Source organism: Phyllosticta capitalensis (genome assembly GCF_038381095.1).
Source record: "Phyllosticta capitalensis strain CBS 128856 chromosome Unknown BKA78scaffold_1, whole genome shotgun sequence".
Classification (NCBI taxonomy): Eukaryota; Fungi; Ascomycota; class Dothideomycetes; order Botryosphaeriales; family Phyllostictaceae; genus Phyllosticta; species Phyllosticta capitalensis.
In genome coordinates this window covers 3,661,298-3,677,727 of record NW_027117439.1, presented here as the reverse complement: position 1 = coordinate 3,677,727, position 16,430 = coordinate 3,661,298, and the positions used below count along the sequence as shown (strand labels likewise).

General features: G+C 46.0%; 5 protein-coding genes across 5 annotated transcripts; 3 read left to right on the top strand and 2 right to left on the bottom strand.

Annotated features, from left to right (window-relative positions):
* The first annotated feature begins 2 nt into the window (after window positions 1-2).
* BKA78DRAFT_304007 (oxoglutarate/malate carrier protein) lies at window positions 3-1,557 on the top strand. The gene is given in 4 exon segments (XM_066887592.1): window positions 3-239; window positions 253-254; window positions 351-452; window positions 650-1,557. The coding sequence occupies 4 exon segments, from the start codon at window positions 98-100 to the stop codon at window positions 1,328-1,330; spliced, it is 927 nt and encodes a 308-aa protein (XP_066750010.1). The 5' UTR covers window positions 3-97; the 3' UTR covers window positions 1,331-1,557.
* On the bottom strand, window positions 1,558-2,941 carry BKA78DRAFT_304004 (40S ribosomal eS6 domain-containing protein; the record flags this gene model as incomplete). Its single annotated transcript, XM_066887591.1, has 4 exons — window positions 1,558-1,983; window positions 2,038-2,205; window positions 2,290-2,865; window positions 2,912-2,941. 4 exons carry the CDS (start codon window positions 2,939-2,941, stop codon window positions 1,888-1,890), a joined length of 870 nt encoding a protein of 289 aa, XP_066750009.1. The 3' UTR covers window positions 1,558-1,887.
* A 25-nt stretch (window positions 2,942-2,966) lies between these two features.
* On the top strand, window positions 2,967-4,358 carry BKA78DRAFT_304002 (ribose-phosphate pyrophosphokinase 4). Its single transcript, XM_066887590.1, has 4 exons — window positions 2,967-3,100; window positions 3,153-3,244; window positions 3,334-4,061; window positions 4,111-4,358. The coding sequence occupies exons 1-4, from the start codon at window positions 3,030-3,032 to the stop codon at window positions 4,183-4,185; spliced, it is 966 nt and encodes a 321-aa protein (XP_066750008.1). The 5' UTR covers window positions 2,967-3,029; the 3' UTR covers window positions 4,186-4,358.
* BKA78DRAFT_303998 (general substrate transporter) lies at window positions 4,359-6,740 on the bottom strand. The gene is made up of 6 exons (XM_066887589.1): window positions 6,323-6,740; window positions 6,211-6,265; window positions 5,900-6,158; window positions 4,918-5,732; window positions 4,718-4,863; window positions 4,359-4,657 (listed from the first exon to the last, which is right to left on the bottom strand). The coding sequence occupies exons 1-6, from the start codon at window positions 6,347-6,349 to the stop codon at window positions 4,439-4,441; spliced, it is 1,521 nt and encodes a 506-aa protein (XP_066750007.1). The 5' UTR covers window positions 6,350-6,740; the 3' UTR covers window positions 4,359-4,438.
* A 403-nt stretch (window positions 6,741-7,143) lies between these two features.
* On the top strand, window positions 7,144-9,293 carry BKA78DRAFT_329538 (glycoside hydrolase superfamily; the record flags this gene model as incomplete). The annotated part of the gene is made up of 4 exons (XM_066889674.1): window positions 7,144-7,250; window positions 7,346-7,540; window positions 7,977-8,104; window positions 8,179-9,293. The coding sequence occupies 4 exons, from the start codon at window positions 7,144-7,146 to the stop codon at window positions 9,291-9,293; spliced, it is 1,545 nt and encodes a 514-aa protein (XP_066750006.1).
* Between the last annotated feature and the right edge of the window lie 7,137 nt (window positions 9,294-16,430).

Here is a 16,430-nt window from a genome sequence, read left to right as displayed (position 1 = left end):
CTCTTTCACCTCACCACCCTCCTCCCTCCGACTCACATCTCCTCGGCGCTGCACAGCTGTCGAGGCCCGGCATGCGATCATCTTTATAGCGTCAAGCATGTCCGCGACTGCAGCGAAAGAGCTGAGAATGGTTCAGCCAAAGCAGAACACCGACAAGAAGGGGCCTGTAAAATACCCTTTCTGGTTCGGTGGTTCGGCTTCGAGCTTTGCGGCATGCGTGACGCATCCGCTGGATTTGGGTACGAAGCGCACTCCCTCTTGGAACCACACTTATGCTAATTGATGCAGTCAAGGTTCGCCCTCCCACCGAAATTCTGTACCGTGGATGAGACGAGCTCACGCCATTTTCAAAGGTCCGCCTGCAAACGCAACCCTCCGGCCAGCGTCTAAACATGGTGCAAATGTTTATCCATGTCGCCAAACATAACGGCATCACCGGCTTATATCGAGGGGTACGTCGAAACACCTGGGCGCAAAACAAGTTGGGGCAACTCACGGAGGATTGTTCGACGGCCTCCGCATATCGGCACGTTGAAACAATGCCGGAGCCAGAATGACAGCTGCCGACCCAACAATCATGCCAAATTCCAGGCCCTCGCTCCAAAGGCCTTCAACGTACTCGGACCATTCAGCCACTAACATTACCTAGCTCTCTGCGTCTCTTCTCCGCCAAATCACGTATTCCACCACGCGCTTTGGCGTATACGAGAAAATGAAGACGCATCTTTCAACGGCCGACTCTGCCCCGTCCATGCCCACGCTCATCGCCATTGCCTCGACTTCGGGATTCATGGGCGGAATAGCCGGAAATCCTGCCGATGTGCTCAATGTGCGGATGCAGCACGACGCGGCGCTTCCGCCGGATGCGCGACGCAACTACAAAAACGCCATTGACGGGCTGATCCGGATGACGCGCGAGGAGGGCGCGGCGTCTCTGTTCCGCGGCGTGTGGCCCAATAGCATGCGCGCTGTGCTGATGACGGCGTCGCAGCTGGCCAGCTACGACGGCTTCAAGCGCGCGATAATCGAGTACACGCCGATGCAGGACGGACTTGGAACTCACTTTGCAGCATCTTTTGCTGCCGGCTTCGTTGCCACCACAGTCTGCAGTCCTGTCGACGTCATCAAGACGCGGGTCATGAGCGCTCATGGCGAGAGTAAGAGCCTCGCCAAGCTGCTTGTCGATATCAACCGCCTCGAGGGCTTCGGCTGGATGTTTAGAGGCTGGGTCCCCAGCTTTATCCGCCTCGGTCCCCATACCATTGCTACGTTTTTGTTTTTGGAGCAGCACAAGAAGATTTATAGAAAGCTCAAGGGCGCGGACAACTGAGATTACGCCCGGTGGTTTCATTGGAGCATGGTGCGGCGGTAAGTGGGACTCACGGATAGATCCAGGGTCAGAGCTTTGTGGGGAATTTTCGCCGATGTCTTTTTTTCCTTGTTATCATGCGGCTCATATCTGGCGTTTGGGGCTTTCAATTCCTGTAATCGTGTAGCACTGCCTGTGTTTTTGCATCTGGCTGTCTGGCGCGCATTTGCAGGGCGTTCGGGAATAGATCGTTCTTTCATCATAAGTTGCCAATATCGACACCAAAGCAGTCCATATCGTGTCCAAAGGCGATTGAGTGTCTCACAATCACTTCATTCCATCCGCGTACAAACATAAAACCTCCCCACACCCGACTGCACATCCGGAAGCGCGACTGGCGTTGAAGGTTGATGCATTGGAGTAACCTCATTCCATGATTCTACGCCGCCCAACCAATCCACGGTATGCCCATGCCTTCATTGAAACCCGGTATCGAAAACTTCTGCTTTTTTGGCCCCGAACCGCGCAGCAGCAGCCAATCTTGTCTTTTGGTGCCCATTGTCTTCCTCGACCAACGTTTACTTCCTGAGGGAAGAAGCGCGCCTCTTGCGGGCCTCGTCGTGGGCAGTCTTGGCCTCGACGACACGGGTGTGGAGGAGCTTGGCGTACTCGGACTGTAATCCAATTAGCATGTTGCCATTTTGTCCCAGATTTCATTTTGAACATACGGCAGCGTCCTTTTGCTTCTCGGCGTTGCGGCGCTTGAGTGCGAGCCTGTGGCGCTTGTGCTGGAGGCGCTGGGGAGTGACAAGGCGCTGGATCTTGGGAGCCTTGGTGTAGGGCTTCTTGCCCTCACCCTTGGGCTGGACCTCGCGGCGGATGACGAACTTGCGGACCTATTTTTGAAAACGCGGTACATCAGACTCGATTCACACAAAAACCGTGAACCGGCGAAGAACGAATAAGGGAGGGAAACCCACATCGTCTTCCTTGCTGAGACCAAACATGCGGCGAATCTTGGTGGCGCGCTTGGGACCAAGGCGCTTGGGGTGGACGACGTCGGTGAGACCGGGGATGTCGGCCTCGCCCTGCTTGACGATGGAGACGGCGAGGACAGCGAGGTCCATGCCGACGATGCAGCCGCGAACCGACTTCCTCTTGCGCTCACCAGTGCGGCGAGGGCGGTAGCAGGAGTGGCCCTCACCGAGCAGGAGACGGACACGAGTAGGGTGCATGACACCCTGCTTCATCGGAAAACCCTGCTTGTCGTTGCCGCCGGTGATCTTGAGGACGTAGCCCTTGAACTCGTCGCCAACGCTGTCGCCGGGAACCTCCTGACCCATGCGGCGGTCCATGAAGACGCGGAGCTTGCGCTCATCTTCGATTTCGATGAGCTTCTGAGTGCCGTTGGCCGGGTAAGAGACGTTGAGCTTCATCTTGACGGCGGTGAGGTCAAGACTCGATTGGGCCGGGTGTGAATTGTCGTCGCGGTTGTCGAGATGTTGGTGTTGAGCCGAATTTTCGTGCGCAGGCGCTTCGCTAACGGAGCGGCGAAACTGTGGAGCCGCTCGAGCAGGCGGTGTAATCCGGCAGAAAATTGACCGCCCGAGGCGCATGCGGGCGCCCGGTCATGATTTTGTCGCTCTCCCAAAAGTTGACTGCACAAGCTCCACCACCCCAGGTGCGCCAGTTTATAAGCTGACGTTTGGACACGCTCAAAATGGCGACCAACTCGATCAAGCTACTCACTGGCAACAGCCATCCCTCGCTGGCCAAGCGTGTCGCTGACAGGTACTTCCCCACGCCTGCCCCTCCAACATTGTCTCTGACCTTATTCGCATAGACTCGGCATTGAGCTCACCAAGATTCTGGTGCTCCAGTATTCCAACCAGGAGACCTCTGTGACCATTGGAGAGTCTGTGCGCGACGAAGATGGTATTCTTTAGCCCTTCTACGCTGCCAGCTGTGCTCAGTCCTGCGCAACTCGCCGTTTTGTACGGAAGGCACAGACTAACGACGTCAAGTCTTCATTCTCCAATCCACGGCCCCCGGCGACATCAACGACGGTCTGATGGAGCTTCTCATCATGATCAACGCCTGTAAGACGGCTTCGGCACGCCGCATCACCGCCGTCATTCCAAACTTCCCTTACGCCCGCCAAGACAAGAAGGACAAGTCTCGCGCACCCATCACGGCCAAGCTCATGGCCAACATGCTGCAGACCGCCGGCTGCAACCACGTTATTACTATGGACCTGCACGCGTCGCAAATCCAGGGCTTCTTCAACGTCCCCGTAGACAACCTGTACGCCGAGCCCAGCACATTGCGCTGGATCCGGGAAAACCTCCCAGTGAAGGATTGCGTCATTGTCAGTCCTGATGCCGGTGGTGCAAAGAGGGCAACCAGTATTGCCGACGGATTGGACCTAGGCTTTGCGCTGATCCACAAGGAGCGTGCGCGACCAAATGAGGTGTCGAAGATGGTGCTTGTCGGAGACGTTACTGGCAAGTGCGCCATCATTGTCGATGACATGGCCGACACTTGTGGCACGCTGGTCAAGGCCGCGGACGTTTTGATCCAGCACGGAGCCAAGTCGGCGATTGCTATTGTGACCCACGGCATTCTCAGCGGAAATGCGATCGAGGCTCTCAACAACAGCAAGCTCGAGAAGCTTGTGGTCTCCAACACTGTCCCGCACGAGGAAAAGAAGCTCATCTGCCCTAGGATTGAGACCATTGATATCAGCCCGACGGTAAGCATATAGCTCCCTCTTCGAAAGGCACAATCTTAACAATTCACAGCTTGCGGAAGCTTGCCGCCGGACGCACAACGGCGAGTCGGTATCTTTCCTTTTCAAGCACGCTCCCGTGGATTGAAATGGCCGATACGGCAGAAGAGGTGGATAGATGAAGTTTGCATTGGCGGTTGGATCCATTTTTTTCATGGCGTATGGCGTGGTCATGAAGCGCATTATCACGAAAAGGGACTGGACAAAGCTCAGCTTTTTGCGCATGGGCAAGGTACAAATCAAAGTACATGAATCAGATCAGGCTCGAATTTGGTGAGATGATACTGGGAGTAAAAACAAGCTGACAAAAGGCGCTCAGCACTGGACTTCTCCACAAGCACCTATCGCACAGCCCTTTCCTCATGGTGCACGCTGAAGCTTCCCTTGCGCTCGACCTCCTCCACTCTGCGCTCGAGATCGTGCGTTTCGACAGCTGCGTAGTCCATTGTCGGAACAAAGTACGGCGCGTTGGTGAAGAGGTAATTCATCTCCTCGAGTGGCCGACGGGCTGTCTCCGGCAGGATTGCCCAGAAGAACATAGCGTTTGTGAAGTTGCAAACCTGGTCACGCGAATCAGCCAACATACCCAACGATCGAGACAAATTCGAGGCATTACTCACCACGAAGAGGATGTAGTACTTATACCCGACAGCACTAATCGCCTTTGGAGTGACTTGGCCGATCATTGTGTTGAATGCAAAGGAAGTCATGGTGGCGATCGAAACTCCTTTGCTGCGAGTCCGGGTGTCAAATATCTCGGCCGGGACTTGCTCTGGTCAGCCATCTCCCTCCGCACACTTCCTCGGGACAAAAAACTTACTGATCCATGAGAGAGGGCCACAAGTACAGCTGAAACTGAAGTTGTACACCCATGTCATCACGATAAAGCCCCAGCTTGCACCGTCATTGCCCGTCACACCTGGCGGGTATTTTGCCAGCAGAATGGTGGCAATAATGAAGGTAACGCAGTTGCCCAAATTCCCAAATATTAGAGGCCACCTTCTGCCAGTGCGATCGATGAACAGGATTGTCAAGAACTGGGCTACAAGCGCAATGACGGAATTGATGGCTTGGTACTTCAGCGTGTCGTCTCCCGCGATACCAATCTGCTTGTAAATGTCGACTGAGTAGTACTGGATTGCCGACACGCCGGTCATCTGGACGGAAGCCTGGAGAGATACAGCGATGAAGAGCCGCCGGAAACAGGACTTGTCGGTGAAGAGCTCGATATACGATTTGGCCTCGTGCTCGTGCTCCAGAGTAATGGCCTCCTGGATCTGCTCAAACTCTGCGCGGACCCACGCGTCGTCTGCGTTGCCGTGCGCGTGCAGTCGAGCCAGCGTCCTCAGTCCGTCATCAGGTCGGCCATGGTCTATCAACCAACGAGGTGATTCGGGGAATAGTAGGATCAACAGAGCCAAAAGACCCGCAGGCACGACTTGGATTCCAAGAGAGACGCGCCACTGGCGGTTATCCGTCTCGGCGAAGCCAATGTACGTCCCGTAGCTGATCCAGGAGGCTGCGAGGGCTCCGATACCGAGCATGAACTGCTGCAGAGCAGTCACTCGTCCACGAATTGAGGGATGCGCCAGCTCGGCCTGGTACAACGGGATCACCATGGTGAGAAATCCGACACTGTGAAGCCGTCAGTACACCCTGACCACACCACTTTGAGCGACGAAAGAAATTGTCAACCCCGAAGCTTCCAGGTCGTAAGGAGGAACATGGGAAGACAAGAAGTGATGGAGATTCTGGTTCCTTGGAAGCTCTTTCGTCGCTCACTGAAGACTGAAATAACGCACCCAACGCCAGCCAAACAGCGTCCAGAATACAGGTAATCAATCGTTTGGGCTCCCGTTTGCAGACCACCACCAAGGATAAAGACCAGTGCGCCGATCAAGATGGTCAGCTTTCGGCCAAGGTAATCACCGATGGGACCAGCGAACATGGCGCCAAAGAACGCACCGCCGGTGAAGACAGACACGACAGCGCCAGTCTTGTCATCATCGTCGCCAAATTTTGCAATGAATGATCCACTGGCAATGACTTCGGCAATCACACCTACGGCTCATTTCAGCGACTCTGTTCGACTTTAGCGATCAACAGTGCTTACCCAAGTCGTAGCCGTAAAGTACACTACCCAAAGAGGCGAAGACGCAGACGAGAAACTACAAAAATCAGCATCTAAGCGCACTCAGGTGAGCTTCGCCAAATAATGAACACACCTGGTACCACTTTGGAGGCAGCGCCATGGCTAGTCCAGTCGTCTTCTCACAGTGAATTTACAAAATGCGGGGAGCAACACCAAAAAACTCCGTCATGATTCTTATAGTTTCCCCAGAAGGCGGTCTTCTCCGCATCATCACGAATGCACCCCAGCACAAGGAAAAACTTCGCACGCGCCTAAATTGACCTCAGCGCCTTTCCAGACAGCCCAGCCAGCGGGCGAGCTCGAGCGGACTCGCTTGCTCGTACGTCCATCTCCCGTGATCGTTCCTTCGCACTCGCCCAGCGACGCCATCTCGCTTGCACAAGGCTCGTGGCCACGCGAAATAGGCCGGCCGCTCGACTGACGAGCGACTGACAGGTGATTTTTCTCAAAGTGCGCGGTCCACAGTGGTTTTTTGGCTTGCGGTGGCGGACGCGCGCGATTGGACCGGGCTCTCGTGCCAATGCTCTCCGATCCTGGACGTTGTGCCGCCGTGGCAGCCACCACGCGCTGCTAATGGGGGGTTTCTCCACCAATGCTTTTTCTGCGGGGCTGACCAAAGTCTTTTCGCAGACGACTGAAGCCCGCCAACGTGGCATGGAGGGGTGTGGTGGTACATGGTTTTGCGGCCTCGGCGGGCTGTGGTGATGATGATGTCGTCGCTGCTGAGCACTCCTGGTGTCGTTTCGAGCTACATTTGCGAGCGAGTGAATTCCAACCAAGTTGAACATCTAGACTCTAATTTTGCAGAGTCGAAGTATACGCTGCACAAGCCTCACATACGCGCGCCCTTCACTGCATCCCATTTCGTCTCATCATCCGTTCGTCACCGCCACCATGACGACGTTCAGCAAGAGCCACGAAACAGGAACAGCCGCCATCTCCATCAACCCTGGCCACAAGCTGTCCAAAATCAACGAAAATATCTATGGCGGCTTCACCGAGTACGTGCAGCCTACACGTTCCCAGACTCCTTCACTCCCACCTCCCCTAATCAACATCCAACCTCGTGACTGAAAAATGACCGCAATCGTCTCAGACACATGGGCCGCTGCATCTACGGCGGCATCTACGACCCCGGCAACCCTCTGTCGGACGAGAACGGTTTCCGCAAAGACGTCATCGAGGCGTTGCAGGAGCTCAACGTGCCCGTTGTGAGGTACCCCGGCGGCAACTTTACTGCGACATATCATTGGCTAGATGGAGTTGGACCAAAGGAGTTGCGGCCGAGGAGGTGAGAAATTCTTTTACTTATTTCTTCGAGTCGTTGAATCATGCGTCCTTTCAGTCTGCTCTTTGCGTGTGTGTCGAATGGCGTTCAAAAAATATTGTCGAATCCAAAAAAAAAAAAGAGTAGAGGTGCTCGAATGCTCCCTGTGGCCACGCCCTGGGACGTCAATTGGCAAAGTCTGTTGGCTCCAAGGCATTTTGATGCTCCCTCAAACAGTCACTTGGCGACTTGAAAACTCTGCCAACCTTCCTTTCTCTTGAATACTCTCTGTTGGAGGATATAGCTTCAGATTCCAGTCGCATTGGTGCGGCGTCGCCTTTTGTCACTCTTCATGTCGATGTTTTTTATCAGCAAAGGTGAAGCGGTCAGGTGTTCGTGAGACAGGTGGTACAGAAACGTTAGTCTTGCAACCTCGAGATAAGCTGACAGGACCTTCAAGACCCGAGTTGGCCTGGATAGGCGTCGAGACCAACGAGTTCGGTACTGACGAGTTCCTCAAATGGTGCGAGGTCGTCGGCACTGCGCCATATCTGTGTCTGAACTTTGGGACGGGGACGTTGGATGAAGGTTCGTCGCGCGTTGCCCCCTTTTTACGTCAACATGAGAATATGAAAAGACTGTCATCTCACTTTAAACCACAGCGCTCGCCTGGGTCGAATACTGCAACTCAGACCGAGACACCTACTACGCCAACCTCCGACGCAAGCACGGGCGGTCCGCGCCGTGGGGGGTCAAGTACTGGGCGCTCGGAAACGAGACGTGGGGGCCATGGCAAGTGGAGCAGACAACGAAAGAAGACTACGCCAAAAAGGCGTACCAATGGGCCAAGGCCATCAAGCTGCTGGATCCGTCGGTCGAGCTGGTGCTGTGCGGCTGCGAGGGCCCGACGTCTTGGGACTACCACGTCCTCAAGGAGTGCGTCAAGTGGTCGCCGCATGGCCTCGGCGGCGCCACTACTGCCAGCTTGATCGCCATGCACAGCATTCACGTCTACACGAGCAGCCAGGATCACTACGAAAACGTCACGGCGCCGCGCAGTGCGGAGCGCGCGATTCAAGTCGCCGCGGGCCTCATTGACCTGGCGCGCATTGAGAACAAGGTGCCGCCAACGGTGCCGCGGCCGAGCATCTGCTTCGACGAGTGGAACGTGTGGGATCCCATCCGGGCGCCGGGCGAGGAGGGCGCTGAGCAGAAGTACACGCTCAGCGACGCGCTGGCCGTGGCGGCGTGGCTGAACGTCTTTGTGCGGCAGTCCAAGCACGTCGGCATGGCAAACATTGCGCAGAGCGTCAATGTCATTAGTCCGCTTACGACGACCAAGGATGGGCTCGTCAAGCAGCCGACGTGGTGGCCGCTGCTGCTGTTTAGCAAGTACATGCGCGGCCATGCCGTTCCGGTCAACGTGAGGTGCGCAGAGTACGAGGGCCCGACTAAGCCCGAGTGGATCAGAGGCACTATTGAGACGCCGTGGTTGGATGTCAGTGCGACGGTGTCGGAGGACGGGTGGCTCAATCTGGCGGTGGTCAATATGCACAAGGAGCAGGGCATCGACGCATCGACCGACGGCATCGTTGAAGGCAAAACCATCCACTGGACGACGGTCTCGGAAGCGACTGATGAGTTGAACTCGTCCCTGGATAGCGGCACGACTGATGTGCAGGTCAAGGAGGTGCAACACCTCTCGACGGACAAATTGTATTTCCGCAAAATGAGCTTCAACCTCTTGAGGTGGAAGCTGGATGGGAGTATGGAATAGTATCAGGCCAGTGGCCGGGCTGCTAGGAGACTGTTGCCGGCTGGTAATGGAGCTGTCCAGGTTTAGAGCGATCCTCCAGCAAAGATAGATCGATGTTTTCGGTTTCTTGGGTTGTCATATGTTGAGCAGATCCTGCACCCGGGTTGTTTTCCTTGCTATTACTTGATTTTCAGTCATCAGACTAGGCTCTCTGTTACCTGGCTTGCGGGAGAAGAGACTTCACTCACTACCCCTTTGCCTTGCCAGAGCAAGTACGCCGAACGGACGCACATGTCCACTCCCTGTTCCAGCATCAGAGTTTCTCAACTGAATTCACTTCTGGAGCTGTTACCGCAATTGCGCCCGCTTCCCCAAGCGTTTCTTTTGCCGTTGGGCCCACCTCTATCCTTAGAAGTCAAGCTAGTAGAAAGCAATCAACCTCAGGCGTTCCTTGGCGAAGTAGTTCTGGCATCAGTTGAGGAAACAGGCGGGTGGAAACGGACGGCCGCTTCCGCGAGGTAGGCATTCCGTCGGGCGGAACGGTCAGCAGTAGGAGAACCTAAACCCTATCGAGATATGAGGTCATATTGCGGGTTTCGAAGCCTGGAGAAATTTCTGATAGAGAGCGTTTGAAATAGTGCCGCGGCCGTGGCAGTCACTGAAGAGGAAATGCCTTTCCTCGAAGATTTGAAACGCGCACTGTCATTGGGTCGCAGAAGAGCATGGCTGCCCAGTGGATACCACGTTTGTGAGAGGTGTTCCCCTTTTGCAAACGTTTAATAGTGCCCAAGAGGCTCTTCGGATGGTGCAGATCCTTCAAGATCTCCACAGAATACAGTTTGCGGATCTGAGCCGAAACGCGGCAAGCGGGAGGTAAACGGGCAACAAGAGGCCTGGATTGAAAAAGACACCGGTATCGCGAGTCGTAGAGATCCGCCTCTTGGTGTTTCAAGCAACGGGACGTCGCCATGACGATTTTGGTCGAGGTACTTTGTTTCGACCAGGAGGTACCGCAACCCCAAGTTCTCGTACATGCATGAGTCGTACTCGTACCGTCCGGTAAACCGACAAGCCTTTGAGTTCTGTCGGAGCTGCTTCTTTCAGTCAACAAGCTTTGCTCGAGTGCCGCGGATGCCACGGCATGGCGTGACGAAAAGTCTGGTGGACCATGACTATGTGATTCAAGATGCTGGTTGCGACCAAGACGTCTTAGGCCGAGTAAATGACCTTGTCCCGGCGCTTTCTAGAATGCTTCTTCCCCTTCCCTTGAGCTTGGAGCTGTGGCCGGGCCCGCCAGGTACCCGCGCTTTGGGCGTGGCTTTTGGCGATCAACGATGCCATGCTGGAAACCAATCAAAAGAGACTCTTGGCATTACTAGGTGTTGATTCCTTGTTTCCTTATAACTCTAATTAAGCCACCTTGGGTTTATAGTTTAGTATCTATTTTAGTCTTGGAGTCTATGTTTCTAATCTCTATTCTTAGCTATCTAATTTAGGTATAAGTTATAGAGAACTAGTAGTTATTTTAAGAGATAGAATAATTAATTCTAACCTATATCTAATTATATTTATACCCTTGACTTATAATCTCTAATTATTATAAGCCTAGATATTACTTTAGCTAATTAGATCTACTTAACTTATTTATTTAATTAAACCTACTAGATATCCTCCTATCTATATACTACCTTAAGCAGCTATTATTCTTACCTAAAATAGTTTAGCCTACTAATTCTCTAGTATTATACTTTCTTACCCTCCTTTAAAATAACTTTAGTTAAGCTAATTATTCTTAATACTAAATAAGACTAGGACTAATAGCTTTACTAGACTAAGGCCTATCTTTACTAATCTAATCTTCTAAAATATACTAAGTACTATAAAAATAGTACACTAGCTATAGAACTAACCTATTAGGATATTAATATAGCTATTACGACTAGGGCTAAGGATCACGATTTTAAACTTAAAGTCCTAGATATTAGGAATAAAGAAGCTAATTAGTTTAAAGTAAAGAAGTCCTTAGTAATAATTATAATTAATACTATATATAGCCTTAACACTTAGTAAAAGATACTTAATAGGTATATTATCTATTAATACCTTACTACTCTTAAAGGGTAATACGTACCTATAGATACTATAAGATAATATAACCTTACTAATAAACTTAATATTCTTAAAGCTAGACTACCTATATAAAATATAATAAAATAGGCAAATAGATAGGAGCCTCTCTTAGAATATTTATAGTAGGCTAGTACATTATTAGAAATTAATTTAATTATTATAACATTTATTTAATCTATTATAATAAATAATCCTAAAACAGCAAGCACCCTCTAGATAATTTAAGATTAATAAATATATTAAGCCTATTAAACCTAAGGGGGTAGAGTATAGCCTATACCTCTATATCCTATAATAAACAACCTACTAGCAGCTTAGGCTATAGTATAAGGAGGATAAGGAGGATAAGAAGTAGAAGAGAAAGCTTAAGATTAAAATAATAATAATACTAAAACTTTTATTAATCTAGAAGATACTATATTCTCTCTTACTAAAATAGTAAATACTTACCTTTACTATAAATAAGACCTTTAAGCTAGTAAATTCTTAACCTTATCCTTCTTTATAATATTCTAAGGATATTCTTTACTATTATCTACTAATAAGCCTTTACCCTCCTGTTAGAGATGGCTAAGTAGTAGAATCCCCTATAGAGACCTTACTAGTAACCCTACTTATAAATAATATCCTTCCTATAGAGCCTACTCTATTATAAACCTAAAGAAAGAAAAAGCTCCTAATAACTATATATAAGATAAGAAGGATAGGTTTACTTACTATATTAAAGTATTAAGAAAGAACCCTAGTGTTAAAGAGCAGGGTGCGCAGGCACCTAACTAACTAATAAGGCTAAAGAGGGTAGTAGTTAAAGTAGCTAACAAGGTATATAGTAAAGGTAATTATAGGTAGTAAGAATAATTAATAAGAAGAAGCATGTCCTTCTAAAGGTAGCTACCTAGGGGGTCTATATACTACTTACCTATAAAAGTAGGGGCAGGCTTAGTAAGGCTATTAGAGTAGATCTACTAATACTATTACTATTAATAGTAGTAGATAGACTTAGGCCGCTATGCTTACTAATATATTACCTAGGATCTAACTTACTATCTCTTAGCAAGCAATAGGTATTAGTGCAACCTCTTAGTAAGCTAAGTATATAAAAAAGAAGAAAAAGAAAGGAGAATAGAGAAGAATAAAAGTAATTAGCTAGTATAACTCCCTTAAATACCCTTATCTATTATGAAGGACCTAGCTCTATTATCTATATAAGTAAAAACTATCTAAAGAAAGACTCTAGGGAATACTAACTAACTAGTAAGGGTCCTTACTAGTTAAACCTACTTAGCTTATAGTAGCAAGTCTTCTAGTTCTATAGTAGCTAATATAGTAGTAGGGATAGAGGAGAGGTTAGACTCCTTATCTTTAATATCTTTAGAGATAATATTAGTATTAGACAATAGGGTATATTAGACCTTAGATATATAACCTACTATTTCTATAACCTCCCTAAGTATGCAATCCTTATAGTCCTTAATATAGGCCTTAAAAGTATTAGTTAACTCTAAGATCTTATCTAACTTATAGATAATAGTATAGTGTTCCTAAGAGAGCAGGCCTTATAATACCTTTTAGAATAGGTTAATAGTAGTTAGTAGTATATAGAGTAGGTAAGGGCCCCTTATATCTATATAAGTTATCCTAGTAGTATCTACTAGTAGAGCTTTATACCTACTTATAGTAAAGGTAAGTTTCTTAACTAAAATTATAGGGAGGATTATATTATACTTATTAACCTTTATATAGATAGTTTAGATAACTAGGGAGCTTAAGATATTATTACTATCCTTTCTTACCTCTAGCCTACTATAATAAAAAGGGTAGTCTAGTACTATACTAATAGGAACTCCTATCTAGACTATCTTTAACTTTATTAGGTTTAGCTTACTTAGTATATAGAAGATATTAGGATAGTCCTTATCTAGGTTATAATTAGGTACCTAGTTGCTAATAATCTTATTAGTATACTCTAAGTCTATAAAGTAGTTAAATATCTTAAATTTATTAATCTTTTTACTATATTTATTAATATAAGTCTTAAAAGCGTGGGTTATAGGCTTCTTAGTGCTAAGGATAGTTAACTTAGGATTAAGGCCTTAGTAGCTAATAGGAGTAAGGAATTAAGTATAGATTTAGTTATATTAGCCTTTAATGGCTTTCTTTACTACTCTAATAGTATAGAATATACCCTCTTCTCTATTCTATAAGAGAGTAGGGAACTATACTAACTAGTGCTCTCTAAGTTATATAAAGGCTGCTAGCTAAAGGTAGGGGTAAAGAGCTATAGCTTACTAGAGGGTGCTATAGATAATACTTATATATTTACTACCCTAGGGGTAAGAGTAATTAGCTCTATAGAGGTTATTAATCTATAAGAAGGCTATATTAGTAAGTATATTAACCTAGTCTTCTATATTACTATAGAGTATAACTCTAGACCTCTTTACCTAAAGGTTCTATAGGTCCTTAACTTACTTACTTATACTTACTATTAACTAGTACTAGTACTAGAATAGATCCTTAATTATATTTTACTAGTAACTAAGAGAGTAGTACTTAACTCCTAAAGCTATATATAGGAACTATCCTAGGTATTCTCTCTAAAGCCTCTTCTAGTTAGTTATAGTACCCTTTATAAGATATAATCTTATCTATAAGGTATCTACTTTAAGTTCTAAGGTAGGTACTCCTATTTAGTAACTAAGAAGATAGCCTATCTAGTAGATATAGAGTATATAGGATATATTTAAGTTATATTCTATAAGGTAGGAGACTATACTTAGAATAGCTATCTATCTCTTAGGTATAATTATTCCCTTAAGCTTAGTAAAGATAGATTTAATTATATCTTAAGGTCCCTTATCTAGGTTATTATAGGTATAGGTAAACTTTAGGGGCTCTAAGCTAGATAGGTACTATCTAGTATATATCTCTAGGATATAGTATTAGAGCTTATAGTAAAGCTTATTAGTAGTTACTACTATAACTAAAGCCTGTAAATTATTAATATAAGGAATATTATATCCTTAGGCTAGACCTACTTCCTTAGCTAGTAGGGTATAGGGTATTAGTAGGAATAACTCTTTAGTATCTAGTTTAATCATCTTATACTTAGTTTCTATAACTATAGAACTAGTAGTAAGCTATATATATTAAGAGGTCTTAGGTATTAAAGGACTAGTAGTAGAAGGAGAGAACTTCTAGATATAAGTAATAATAACTATAGATAGTAAGGCCCTATTAGGGGTGCTTATAAGCTTATACTATAGTTCTAGAGAGATAACTAAGTTAAACCTCTAATCTAGTCTAGTTATTTTAGGTCTATATATAGGGGTAGTAGGGCTACCTTTAATACTCTTAACTATGCTAGCTATGGCTCCTATAGCTAATAATTCTATAGTAGTAGTAGCTATAGTAGCCTAGGTCTAGTAATATTAAGGTCTCTACTTAGGGGTCCTAATAACCTCTACTATTCTTTCTAACACTCTATTATCTACTACTTATAGGCCTAGCTCTTTTAATCTTTCTATATTCTTAATAGGTTGCAGCCTTATATTATATAGGGCAACCTATTCTTTATTCTATCTATCTTTAAGTTATTACCTAGCTATATATAAGTTATACTAGCCAACTTATAAACCTTTAGGTAAGTTATTAAATATCTACTTACTAGTATACTATATCTACAAGTGGTTAAGGACTTAATTGTAAAGAGTAGCTAGAATAGTTACCTTCTAGTAACTATTATTAGGGAACTATTAGAGGGCCTTAGCTATATTAGTAGTAGTAGCTATATACTTAGGCTATATATCTAGACCCTAGTAATAGTTAATATTCCTTTTAGTATTAGTAACGCGCGTGCCTATATTAATATAATATCTCTTTAACTATTCCTAGGTAGTAGTGTTATAAGTAATACCTTTAGTAGATAGAGTGCTTAACAGGTCTTTATTAGTAGTAGCAATATAAGCTAGGACTGATACCTAATTACCTAGAGTAGTATTATAATCCTCTATTACCTTAACTATTATATCTAGAGCCTTCTTCTTTTCTACACCTATCTAAGTAGTAATAAGCTCTAGAAAACTATTATAGTTAACTTTACTAGCAATAATAGAGTAAGCTATATAAGGAATATTAAGTTTAATATAGGATAGGTGCTTGTCGCAGGTTATAAGGTTTATAGGCTATATAAGAGGAAGAGGTTAAAAGAGGCTATAATACTTTAAGATTTCCTAGACTTTAGGAGTAAGTTCCTTAGAGAACTTATAGAGGGATACTTTAGGAGGTATAGTATTTATTATTAGTAAATTAAGTAGTAGTAAATTTAATAGAGAGTGTAAGGAAAGAAGTTAAAACTATAATCTAGGTATAGTAGGTTATTAATAGTTAACTAGTAAGGGTCCTTACTAGTAGAGTATAGTAGTTAGACTTTATATAAGACTAAGACTAGAGGAGTATAGAAGGTAGAGAAAGAGAGAAAAGGTCTAAAGATTAGTAATTATATATAAGAGAGTAGGTTGCTTTAGGTTATAATCTAGTTTATTAGTATTAAACCTTCTAGTCGCGCAGGGCAACTTAATATATAGGTAGGTTAGTTATAGACTATTATATTATAGTAGTAGGGTAAGCTAAACTAAGCTAAGTAGGAAGATAATAGCTGCGCTTATAGGCTATAGAAGGGTAAGGATAAATAGAGGATCTTCTAAAGATAGGTTAGTAAAGATAAGTTAAAGGTAAAAGAGTAAGAGGGTAGGAAAAATAGGCCTAGCTAGCTAGTAGTTAATAATAGGCTAATCTAGTATATCTAGTAAGTATAAAGAGCCTTAGCTTAGGCAATTAAAGGTATAGAAGGAGATAGTAGTAAAAAGAAAGATAAGTAGGGTAGGTAAAGAGGTAGTATTAAGGTATAGTTTACTAAGAGTAGGGTAGTAGTAAAGGAGTAGAGATTATATAAGGGTAGAAAGATCTTAAGTAGTTATAGCCTACTAATAACTTAGGCCGCGCGAATACTTAAAATAGGCTTAAATA